This window comes from Crocodylus siamensis, chromosome 3 (genome assembly GCF_052110815.1).
Source record: "Crocodylus siamensis isolate JL-2025a chromosome 3, ASM5211081v1, whole genome shotgun sequence".
Taxonomy (NCBI): domain Eukaryota; kingdom Metazoa; phylum Chordata; order Crocodylia; family Crocodylidae; genus Crocodylus; species Crocodylus siamensis.
The window spans coordinates 187833475-187846828 of NC_143397.1; the positions used below are offsets into that span (position 1 = coordinate 187833475).

Below are 13354 nucleotides of genomic sequence, written 5' to 3' on the forward strand. Positions count from 1 at the left end.
AGATACAGAGAACAGAAAATTCCGCATTACTAATCACCAAAAACTTGTCCGTAAAAAAAATTCTTGCAGTTAAATTTAGTCACCCTGCAATTTATTGGCTTGATATACAAATGGCCTGCCGGTAAGGTAAATGGTTGGTAAGGTTCAAATACTCCTTTCCTGTGACTCAATGTCAAGTAAAATAGATCAGTGTCTTTCTTCCAAGTACCTCTAGAAGCACATGAAGAATTATGGCAGAACTCAAAACTGAAAAAGAATACATATTCTAACGCATGGGCTACTGTTGCTTAAGATGTTTCATTCACAGTTCTCTTGCAGATGGTCAAAACTGATGGTCTAAATCCAAGACTATGGCCTGATCATCAACTGAAAGGCCCACACCCAAGAACTTTCTTTTCAATACTTTGAGTTCAAGGAGCATAGAGTTCTACAGGTGGTCACCTTGCTTGTGAACTCTATGACTTACAGATTTATGCACCAGAAAGACTTGTAGCAACGATTAAAAGGTATAATATAATACAATGAAGAATGCTTCTGTACAGGGTAAGTAGAATTCATGTGGGTTTAACTTCGCCCATCAGCTTTAAAAGATTTGCTCCATGTTCAGTCCAGCTGCTCAGTCTAAAATGAAACAGTTAAAATACATGCCAGCCTCTGCAACAAAAATGACAACATTAAGACATCTCCAGTATTCCTATCAAAGAGATGGCAAGAACGAATCTGACATGAAAATGACTCTTGTTCAGTGAACGTTTTTCCATACCTACACTCCCATCCTTGTGAAACTATTTTCCCTATTTTCATTGTTTAAAGCTCTCTGGAGTTCTACCAGCACTCACTAAACATAACAGAAAACTCCTTCAACTTAGCATTACATTTGACATCAATTTTATGGGTAACATCAAGTAAGATAGTCTCACTTGCCTATTACTTTTTAATATAAATTGATCAGCCTCAAGCCAAGAGGGCATACTTCATGACAAAGGGACTTACATTGACCAGGACTCTCTCCACTTAATATATGCAAGTAGGTAAACTCCTTACTTCCCACACTGACAAGGAAAAGTATTGCTGCATAACTGGGGGGAGGGGAGAAGACCCCACTCCAATCCAAAAAATATGTTTCTAAAACTAGACAGACTAGCAGTTTCATTTAGGATGCTCCTTATTTGAAGTGGTCAAAAATTCTTAGTTTTGGCTACACACTATGAAGGACTATACATCTCCACATTAGTGGCAGTAGACTTGTCATCCATGTCTTTCTGCCACTGCTGAATTTGTGTTGTCTTCTGGGACACCATCCAGCTAATTTCCAGACATAAGAATCTTGAATAAAGGGAGTCTTTTACCTTTTTTAAAATTACGCAGAAACTAGTTCCCTAAATGCTATTTTCTTGCATACCACATACTCCCAAATGAGGCATGCACCTTGTCCCATTCCCCAGCACTCCCCCAAGTCATGGCTAAATTAGATTTCATTGAGAAGGGATACAATCTATTCTTGAGCATCATACACTCTCACACATCTTCAGAGCAGCAGCATCAAGCTCTGAAGCCTCAAGCTTTAGCTCTGTCAACCACTTTCAAACCGGTAGCAGCTTTTGACAAATCACTGGTGGCTGAAATGGAGTTGATGCTTAAGCTGTGGAGAAAAAAGAGTGACTGACTTAAGCAGCAGACTCAGCCCCTCCACACAACCAGGAAGGGAGGGGAAGGCAGCACAGGGTCATGCACCCATTGAAGCACAGCCATGCCTCCATTCCAACACAGAAATCTGCTTCTTAAAACACGCAGTCCAATTTTGGATGGCTGATTTTTGGGGAACGGTGTGCATAGTATGCAAGTATCCTATCATGCAGGATTGTTTTCTTAGCCATCTACTCTCTTCAGACCCTGAAAGTAATTTCTTTAATGGGCAATGCTTTAATACTCTTTGGATGTTCCCTTTGCTTCCCTTTTTGAAGTCCCTTCCACCCTCTACTATTTTAATGTTAATATGGAAACACTGCTTTCTGAAAAAGCAAGAATGTACAAGAAGGTTTCAGCTGGTAAGAAGTTACCTTGAAAGTTTAAATAGCTTCCCTGTCCCATACTAAAACACTGAAATATAAGCAAGAAGCCTGATATCTAGACTTTCACTTGGCATAATTCACTTAAATGTTGCAGAGTTAAGGATGTGAAACTCATACCCATATTTCTTAAATTCCCTGTCTTTGGACTAGTTTAAAAAAATCCTTTATTAAAATAAAACTGTTCTTCTTAGCATAGGAGAATGGAAAAACCTAGCCCCAAAGTTCCCATCTGCATTGGAGTAATTAACCTTCAGAACATTCAAGATCCTCCAGAATGAAACTAACACTAATGAAATAATTAATGAACAAATTAATTGTCATCATACTGCAAGTTTGGACTGACTTTCCATCACAAGTTTAATAAGCCTCAAGCTCTGGGCAACATACCTAATGACAGAACAAGGCACTTTGATATCTAGAATGGAAGTACATTGCCAAAAATAATTGTTTACTGCCATTTTCAAAGGGCTGCCCTTGTATCTTATTTGCCCTTGCTAAAACATCTTAACATGAAGCGGGGGAAAAAGGTGTTATACACTGTCTGAGGAGGTCTTTAAACTTACCTCAAAAGAACCAAAGTTTTCAGGAAATCCAGGGTTCTTTCCGTCCTCTACCATCCTGCGGTAAAAGGAAACAAGTCATCAAAGTCCTCCATTGCCAGGTGGCTGAAATTGCGCATAAAGGACTCCAAACGTTTCAACGGTCCTAATCAACGACAGCCCACCAAACCAGGTCCTTGTAAGTGAAGTCATACACATCCTATGAGACGGATAAGGTAGCTACTTGGTCTTCAAATCCAGATACTACAAGTCGGAGAGACGCTTCCATAAATGATGTTTTTGGTAGACTACATACAGTAGTTTCCCTAATTCATACAAGTCATTTGGTAGTCCTATTAGCTTTGTTGAGAACTCTCAATTTAACTGCCATTTCATAAAACCATTAGTAGGAATGTCAATTAAATATGAGTGAGAAAAGCTGAATTTACAAAGCAATTCTCCTTTGTTCTATAGATACCTTTGTTATGCTGTTGTTCTCCAATCTGGATTAATCTGGGTTATATTTTGCAGAAAATCTTGTCTATACAAACACAGGACTCTTACTGTATACTTTCAAGTATTTATTTCAATAGCATATTACTGATTTGGGAGTACTCATTAGCTCATTTCTAACATGTGAGAAGCGATCAGAATATTTGGTCCTTCCTGCTAGTCTGCAGAGCCAAGGAAAATATCATACAAAGAACAGTGAATCTTGTTAATGCTATTCAGAGAAGAAATGTCACCTTAGCTGAGTACTTATAATTGTTAAATTTGTAATTACAAATCAAACACTAACAAAATCAATGACGATTGTACAGCAGCCTTAATTTTATTGGCTTCTAGCACTGATAGGCTCCCTAGAGGATGGAGTACTTGTGTGAAAATAAAACCCATCAATAAGTGATGGTCATACATAAAACTTAAGTATTGACAGGACAAGCCTTCCAACCGTTTATTACAACTGGAAATGAGTGTAAAAGATAAAGGTGCTCACCCCAAACATTCAAAAATTTCTTTTCCTGTCAAGCCTTTTAAAAGCTTTGTCCAGTCTCCAGACCCATTAAAATAATACTTCCCATCTATAAAAGGAGGAGTTTCAGACTGAACTACATGTAAAAGCTGTCCTCCTCCTGCCCCACCCAACTAGTTATTGGCTGTAAATGAGACTATAGGTTGGGCCTGTCATTTTAAGGACACCGATTAATTTGTGAAGCAATCTGGACAAGTTTTGTAGAGAGGACTACCAGCTCACCTACCTATTCAACTAACAATTCAACCACAGAAAAGAGTACTGAAAATGTAACTGACCAAACTGCTTTAACTTTGTAACACTTTTTAGAGAGTGTTGGAATGACTTCTAGGCAATGAGATGAGAGAGTCAAAAACAGAAGATATCTTGACTTACAAGATCCAGAATATCATGATAATACTGACAAATGTTGAAGCGCTCAGCCAAAACCAGGGGCTGTTATTAATGTAATCATCCAGATGTTATGTAGACAAATGGAACAATAACCTGATTTCTCTTCCTCATAAGATAAAATTGACCTGAATTGACAGGTGGTTTAATTTCTGATGAAAGCAGTAACTTGACGTAGAAAAAGATAAATCCTCTAAGAAAACAGTCCAATGTTCCATGATTCTGGTACTTCTTCAATGAGATTAAATGTCATTATCCCCAGTGCCCATGAGGGGATTACCAGAGCGAAATCAGAAGTGTTGCATGGTTCTCATTTTAGAAGTGCCTTGCATTCTATCTTTGTCACTAGAATTCTTTAAAAAGGAAAAAAAAAAAAAGGAAAAACTTGGCTTTTGACATACTTGCTTAACTCAAATAGAGAGGACTAAGTTAGAAACCAGCCTTCACTCTTGTTTCCACAAACATTTGCAATTGTCAAAGTAAGGAGCAGCTAAAAAAAAAAAAAAAAATGCATGCTGAATGGTGAGAAGCTACTGATGGAATGAATAAGTAGAGTTTAAGCTAACTGGGTGTAAATGATTTCATTAGTTTTGAAACTAACTGTACCTTTGAAATCAAAACACACCAATAAAAATCCTACTTAAAAAAAGATTAATCACATACCTTAATCTTCCAACCAGAGTTAAAGCTCAGTCAAAACTTTAAAGGAAGAAAACCAGCAAAATAGTCAGCATCAACAATACCTAGTTCACTGAATAGGGCAGGCGTAGGAAGCCTTTTCCAACTGCAGGCCAAAATGACAAGGTCACAAAATCCTTAGATGCAGGGGTAGCAGTGGACGTAGTCTTTCTGGACTTTGGGGTGAGAGACAGTGTTGAAGACCTTCCTATTCTCATAAAAAAAACTAAGGGACTGTAGTGTTGTCACCCACAGAGTCAAATGGGTCGCTAACTGGCTGGAGGGCTAGACCCAGAGAGTAGTGGTGGATGGGTCATTTCCAGTTTGGAGGGATGTGGGCAGTGGGGTCTCCCAGGGCTTGGTCCTCGGGCCCGCGCTATTCAGCATCTTCGGCGGTGACTTGGACGAGGGGGTAAAAAGCACCCTGTTGAGATTTGCTGATGTCATTAAGATGTGGGGGAATATGGGCACGCTAGAAGGGAGGAATAGCCTGCAATCAGACCTAGACAGGTTACAGGGGTGGGCGAATGAGAACAGGATGCGTTTCAACACTGACAAGTGCAAGGTGATGCACCTGGGGAGGAAGAACCAGCACCATGCCTACAGGCTGAGGAAATTCCTTCTCACCAATGCAGAGGCAGAAAAGGATCGTGGAATCACTACTGATGCCAAGATGAACATGGGCCAGCAATATGGGAATGCAGTCAGGAAGACCAACTATACCTTGTCATGCATCCACAGATACATCTCAAGCAGGTCCAAGGAGGTGATCCTCCACCTCTAAGCAGCACTGGTCAGGCCACAGTTGGAGTACTGCTTCCAGTTCTGAGCGCCGCACTTCAGGAGGGATGTGGACAACATGGAAGGGTCCAGAGGAAGGCCACTTGCATGATCAGGGGGCAGCAGGGCAGGCCCTATGAGGAGAGGCTAAGGGACCCGAACCTGTTCAGCCTCCACAAGAGAAGGCTATTGGGGGGAGTGGGGGGTGGAATCTAGTGGCCTGTTACAAACTAGTCAGAGGGGACCAGCAGGCACTGGGGGAGTCCCTGTTCCCCCAAGCACTACCAGGAGTGACTAGAAATAACGGTCACAAGCTGGCAGAGGGTAAATTCATACTAGACATCAGGAGACGCTACTTCACTGTCAGGGCGGCTAGGATCTGGAACCAACTTCCAAGCGAAGTGGTGCTGGCTCCTACCCTGGGGGTCTTTAAGAGGAGGCTAGACAAGCACCTTTCCTGACATGACAGGGGGTCGGACTTGATGATCTGCTCAGGTCCCTTCCAACCCTACCAGCTATGAAACTATGTCCAACCCTGAGTCAGAGGTAGAATACAAAAGGTAAGACCTAGGACCCAGCTACATCTGCTTCTTGCCCCCAAAGCAGCACAGGGAGACCAGACTACCCACTGCCAAAGCCTCAATCTGTGGGTTGGATCTCATGGTTCCAGAGGTCAGATCCAGCCTGGGGGCTACAGGCATAAAGCACACTTGTGGTCAAGTAGCACATGTATATACCCTGTGCAATGAAGCCTCCAGAAGAATAGAGAGACATTCCCAGAGAGGGTAAACTGAGTCAATGGAGAATGAGTCCATCTCAGACTTTAATTTTGACCAAAGGAGAAGCACAATACTGATATACAAATTGAATAAAGGTTTGGGATGCCATTTAAATTAGGAGCTAAAGAATTCCCGCTTGATGCCAAGCAGCACAAAGTTATCTGGTAGAACGTCAGAAATAGAAAAGGATTCTTTGTAACCTAGGCAGAAGTTCCATCTTAACTGTTACTGGGACAAGTTACGGTCACAGAAAAAAGTTCCATTAAACGTGGGAGTTGAATAGAATGAAACCTGTGGACATGCATAAATAGCAATACACTATACAGAAATAACCCCACAGCTTCAGTCAGCAAAAAAAGTACATAGTATAGAGACATAAAGCAGAGTCATTACATAAGTGGTTATATAAAGCATACAAGGACTTTAAACTGAAGAGGTAGAAAAAGTAGTGCCACATCTTAACAAGGTCACACAGAATCTAACAAAGTAAAAATTCTAAAACAGAGCACCACAGTTAAGATGCACAAGGATAAAAAAATCTAAGTTATAAGAACGTTTCAATAGGATTATACTACTAGTCTCCAATTCAAGAAAAATAAAGGAAATTTGTATTTTAAATATGCTGCACTTGGGCTCAAGTAATAATTATAGTCAAGACACTAAACCAACAATGGATCCACTGCAATTAAGTTCAATATCTTATGGAAACATATGAAAAATCATGGCAGCAACTTAGAGAGGGGTATTTTAAAAAAGGGGCGAGGGGAACCCAAACAACACTATATTGCATTTAAATAGCTTCTGACAAAAATCCTTCGAAAAGGTCTGGAAAAACTAAGTTCTCCCGACTCAGGGTGCATCTACAAGCCTAACGAAGAAGGAATAAATGGTCAATTTTTGGTATGACAAGAGGTTAACCAAGGAGTATCACTATATTCTTTATTTCAACAAACCTGGAATTGTTCCAAGGTTTTTTCGGGGGGTTTTTTTTTTTTAATGCATCTATTAATGATCTGGAAAAGGAGATTAGTAAAGTAGCAGCTAATTTTACAGTCGACTCAAATAGCTTAATATTGTCAAAAAGTAAATGAATAGGAACAACTGTAAAAAAAAATTCAGTGATGATAAATTCAACCTAATGCAGACGGGACAAATTTCAACTACTGGTGGTCTTCACTAGGTTTTTAATAAGCTGTATAACAGGAAATCAACTTAAGCACTATTGTTGTTAAACTCAATGAAATAATCTGTTCAATGAACAGCAGTACTTTAGAAACAACAGCGTTTAGAAAGTTTGCAACAAAGAACAACGTAAAGAATGTCAACTTGGTATCATCATCTGATATTCCTTTATCCACAATAGGGCACACTCAGTTCTGGTCAATTCTTAAGAAGTATTTGATAGAAACAAAGAGGATTCAGAGGTAAGATGCAGAAAAAAGCATTCAGAGCTATGGGGACAGACTGGTATTATATACCATTTAGAGAAAATAAAAAGGAACACCACAAAGTTGTGCAAAATAACAAATGGTAAGGACAGGGTAGTTTGGAAACTTTTATTCAACCTACAATAGAAAACTCCCCCGCTAAAAACAAGGGAAAATTAACTGAACTGAAAGACAGAAAATTTAAAACTGTTAAAAAGGAAACATTTTCCATCACACAAAGCAGATATACATTAGGGAATTAACTGACATAAGATAATCACTGAGATACAAAGCTTAGAAGACAAAATTTTGACTTCAGTGACAGAAAACAGGATTATCTTAAGTTAATCATATTTAAACATTACTAAATTAAAGACGCATGTAAAACCTATTTTATTGGCATTTAGACAAAACTACTTCCATTATTCCCCACAACTACTGAGTTTCTCACATCTCACTTCATTACATACATCTGTGACCACTGAAAGCAACAGAACGCTGTTGAGGTAACTAGTGTACACCTCCTAAATATTTACTGGTTTTACTTATTTTATTTAAAAATTGCTTTCTGTATTATTCTGATTTTGAAATATGTGAGATGCCTGCCACCGGCAGCCTGTGTGAGGCAAACTGCAGACCAGAGAGGTGAGTTAGGGAGCACAGCTACAAATAGGGCAGGGAGCAGAAGACAGAGTAGCAGTTTGGCCAGGGGAAACTGCTGCCCAGTTCTCTGCTTGCAGTGCCCTGGCTGCTGCCCCTGGGCCTCATGTGGCTGCTCCAGGCACTGTGCCCAGGCACGCTACTGGGCTGGGGCAGCCCTGCAGCAGCAGCCAGGTGCAGGCTGGCCCATGTGCCATGGGGGCCAGCTGGCTCCTCCTGGGGGACCTACCACTGCTGCTGCCAATGGCCAACTAAGCCCTGCTGCTGTTGACAGCGGCTAGCGTGGCTGCTGGGCTGTTCAGCCTGGGACATCTGAAAGAGTAGGCTGTGATCAAGCAGCTGCAGCACCCAGTAACTCTGCAGGTTAACACATACAACTTCTTTAGCAGCAGCCACAGCTCTCCAGAGGTGGTCAAGTGACTCAGGCAGAGTTGGCAGCAGAGGCTGGGGAAGGGGATCCCCACTCATCTCTCAGTTGGTGCCACTGCTTTCCCTTCCCCCAGGGACACCTGCCCTAAACTGGGCCTGTGCACAGCGCCGGCAGGAGGAGAAGCCAGTCAGTAGGTGCCTTCAGGTCCGGCACTCCTTCCGAATGCCCCATGTTCTCCCCATCTGTGAGTCACAGAGGGGGGCAGCACCTGGATCCCCTCCAGGGGCATCTTTCCCCCTGCCCGCCTCCCCTCTTCTTCTGCCCACAACACTGGCTGGACCCCTTTCCTCAACTCTTTACTTCAGGACTGAGGCCAGCATCTGGCTATGCCCCCCACCCCCATCCTTCTTAGCCAGCCAAAGCAGTGATAGTGCTCTGGCTAAGGAGGAAAGGGGTGGGGGCCAACCCTGCTCCTGCAGCCCAGCCCAGCCCAGGACTGCAAAGCATGCTTGGATGCTGGGGGACTGAGTTAACTTAAACTAGGAAGGGGTCTGGGACAGAAGTTCCATAAACCGGTTTGACCTAAATCAGTTGAGTCTGATGCTACTTTCACTCAGGTTTATCTTAAACCCATAATGGAACAGATATTCAGTGCACATAAACTACTTTCAAAATGGCCAAAACTGGTTTAAAACAGTTTCTGATCACTTAAATCTGTTTGTGTACAACTTCTGTCCCTAGCCATACATACATGCATGTGATTCCCTTATGCACTATTGAATGTAATATCCTACTCTTCCACCTTGTTTTAAATTCTGCTGCATGTGCTTGAGACAGGCGTTATACTATTTTGCTGGTAGAATCAAGCCCAATCCTAGCAGGTAATACTGATACGTGACAAGCAATCACTACAAATAAATTAAATTATGCCCCATGTAAAATTGTCCAGGATAAACAGGGAATAGCAGAAGATAATTTACATGGCATGAATTATAAAAAACCATGCTGAAATGAAACTGGTATTTCATGAAAAATATTTTAGGCAAAGTTATAAGCGCACCAACCCCCCCCCAATATGAGCACAAGCAAAATATTTAATGTTTTATTCCCAAGCAATTTTTTTATTATTTGAAAACATCACCACAGTGCTGCCTAATGCATTTTAATCAATATGCATAAAAAGTGAGACACAAATCCTGGATCTCCTCTTATTTAAGGCATCACAAGCTGACTACTGTAGCCGTGACATTTTTGGGAACTTTTGGAGCATGACAAGGGGCTAGGACTTACATGTGCCTGAAACTTGCACCGCCATAAAAATGCTTACGGCAGTGCAAGGGCTGCACTGGTGGGCGATCCCGAGAGCAGGATTTATTTGGCTCTTTCACGTATACCAATTACAATGCATTTGCCAGCACTATGGTGGTGTTTCCATTTGCAGCACCCTAGATCAGGGTACAGCACCCAGGTCACCCAAGTCTCAAGTCGGGTGCCTGCCACTCCAACAGCCCCAGTGACATGCAGAGACACCAGTGAAGTGATCAGCTGTACTGGGACAGCTCAATACAGCTGATTTTGCTCTTAAGACAATGTCTGTTTATGGAAGCTCTGTAAGAAGCCACAGTCAGTACAGAAGACTGAACGAGGGCTTTGAGACCCTATCCTTACTACCACCCGTATGTAGAACATGGGTGCAGGTATTCCACAATCCTTACCTGGCAGGAATCTTGTGCAACTATTTCTTGTAGACTCATGTACAAGACAGATGGAACCATTCTGATACAACTTCAAGAGAACAGTAAGAAAACCAGTTCTGTAGATTGTAAGATGGCAAAATCCCCTTATACAATCCAACACTTGCACCCTCATTCAAAGTCAGCATGGTTTCAGTATATTTCTGATTTGCTACCATCACACAAGAGATTGCATAATTTTTTTGAAGACACGGATCTTTTTGATATGTTCCAAGAACTATGCAAAGAACAAGCCTACAGATCCTGAAAGATATGAAATTTTGGACAAAATAAATGGATACCAGGAAGAGGGGGTGGCAGAAAAAACATAACAATGTGTTAGCTTTTACAAAGTGCTTTTCAACAGTAAGTGTCAAGTTGCTTTATAAAGAAGGTCATTATTATTATTCTCTTTTTATAATTGGAGGAGACACAGAAAAGTTGCGTAACGACTTGCCCAAGAATATCCAGCAGAATGACTGTCAACCTAGAAACAGCATTCCAGCCTGCTAATTTCTGATAAGAATATTTTACAAGAGCTCTGAACCAGAATTTATTTCAGATATGTCACCCAACGGGGTTTTTTCTTCACCCAAAAAGCAAGATATCAACATGGCACGAGATAGTAATCACAACTGCTACTAACTAGCAGAAGTCATAGCAGTAACTGGCCACTAAGTGGAACAGAAACAGTAGATGCTTATCCTTCCCAACAGTTAAGCCCTGAAGAAGTATACTAAAAATATGTGCTTTCCTAATAGATGTCAAGTATACTCTGGGTTTAACATTGCAGGACAGGATTGTTCTCATGTACATCTGGGGAAAAAAAATCAAAACAAGAAGTCATGGTGGGTGGGAAGAACAACCATGACTGGGATTACTCATCTCCTTCATATAAAAGGGAAAACATGAATAACAAAAATCAATTTTTACTGAAAATAAGGCTCTGTCTAGAAGGAGTCAAACATTCAAGCATGACACCCACAACTTTGTGCAATTCAAGTTCATCGGGGGGGGGAAGGGGAGGAGGGAACATGGGATTCCCTCAAAAGAACACAAACTCCGTGTTGGAACTCAGTGGAACTGTTTATGGGAATGGAATCTCCAAGTGAAAGAGATGAGACACTAAGGCCAGGTACAGACATTACACTTTTACTAGTATAAGTGATCAGAAACTGGTCACTTGTAACAGAACAGATGTTCAGCATACACAGAATAGTTTAAACATGGTGGAACCTAACCTAAGATTTGCCACTCCCACCAAAGGGTGAACGTGTATTCTGTTTACTACCAATCTTAACTACGCTGCTTACACACTTGGATCAAATTCCACATAAGCGTATGTGCTAGGACCCAAAAGATGGTCAACTATGCCTGGGCAGGGTGAAGCCAGAGGAAACTCTGGTGGAGGTCCACAGCAGTCCACCTTGGTCTTTTTGAACATCTGTACTTAGCTTAAGGCACAACCTGTTTCTTTAACACTGCTATTCAAATGCCATGCTCTAGATTCATCCCGTTTAAAGCAAGGACATGAAGACCCTAGCAATTATTACAGTATTTTGGCTACATCAAGCCCCTTTCACAGTACCTATCAAATGGGAACAAGTTATCAGGGTCTTATAGTCTGGTTACCCTCAAAAATATGGAAGCATGTTATATGGCCCTCACTGCATCTGAGCACCTCACAGCAAACAGCTTATACTACTCCTTTGAAGTACAGAATTATTACCCGTATTTTACAGATGGATGCACAAAACACATTAAGTGACTTGCCTAAAATATACTTAGAAGGTTTGTGACCAAGATAATTTTCATTATTTCCCACATGAAATATAGAGCAGGAGCACGTTTCAACCATTCCCCACACTGTTTTCAGAGCCAAACTGACACCAGCGCAAATCTAGGCAATCTAAATTAGCAATTTAAATCACCAAGTGGAAAGCCTTGATTTGACCCAATTACAATCAACTTTTCCATTTATATTTCAGTTGCTTCCTAAAGAAAAGGTGTATTCTCACTGGTTGATCTAATTTCTAAAATGTAGACCTGTAATTAAATAAAGACTTTATACTAGATTTCGGTCAAAGGTAGGGTAGGGTAGCACCTTGGAACAGTGATCAAGCAGGATGTGACAGCATCCTGAAGTGCCAAAGGATTCTGTAAAGGGTGTGAGAAGATGAGTCCCTAAAAGCAGCCTGAGGCTTGTCCCTTCCTGGTCATTCCCTGCCTCCACTGCCCAAGCCCCTTGACAAGGAGGTAAGCATTATAATAAGTTAGGGTGCTGCTTAATTCACAAAAATCATGGAAGGCCTTCAAGATTACCTGGTTCAGAAAAGCATAAGCTTTCACAGATAACAGCTTTCTTTGTCATATGCTGAGCAAGCCAAGGAAGCATCTGACACAATAGGCTATTGCCTACCAAAGCTGAGGCCTCTCTGAACCAGTTAGTCTCCAAGGTACAACCCTGCTCTGACTTTAAATTAACACAGATAACTATATCTCTCTATACTGGATTTGAAATATTGTTTTGCTATGTTTGAGGATTCACTTTAGTATTGGAAACTTAAGTATATTTTTGTTAAAGACGTATCAATTTCCAGGCTGCAATGAATCTCAGCCACGCTCATGCCCTGCAGCTCCTGATCCAGCAGAACTAGCAGCTCCAGTATGTGCCATACTCCTACAAGCAAAAAGTCAAACTATCACTGCTTCTTCAGAGCAAGTCTGGCTCCTATGCAGGCTGGTGCGCAGTATCCTGTATGGTCATGAGGACATGATTGAGTCCCTGGCCATGCAGTCTCCACAATCAGTTAAGTGCAGGCCAGTCTACAGGGGAAAAAGGCAGTACAGGAAGTGTCTTTAGTTATCCAGTGAGTGCTGGGATAGCTATTTA

At 41.3% G+C, this 13354-nt stretch overlaps 1 protein-coding gene across 6 annotated transcripts in view; it reads right to left on the reverse strand.

Annotated features, from left to right (window-relative positions):
- Positions 1–13354, reverse strand: part of RB1CC1 (RB1 inducible coiled-coil 1) — a 152233-nt gene that overhangs the window by 82075 nt on the left and 56804 nt on the right. Inside the window, exon 2 of one of the 6 annotated variants that reach the window (XM_090039961.1) lies at positions 2636–2690. The exons of the other annotated variants lie outside the window; for them this stretch is intronic. Within the exon in view, the coding sequence (XP_089896087.1) occupies positions 2636–2689 (54 nt within the window). The 5' untranslated portion in view covers position 2690. The remainder of the gene's footprint in view (positions 1–2635; positions 2691–13354) is intronic. 6 annotated transcript variants of the gene reach the window in all.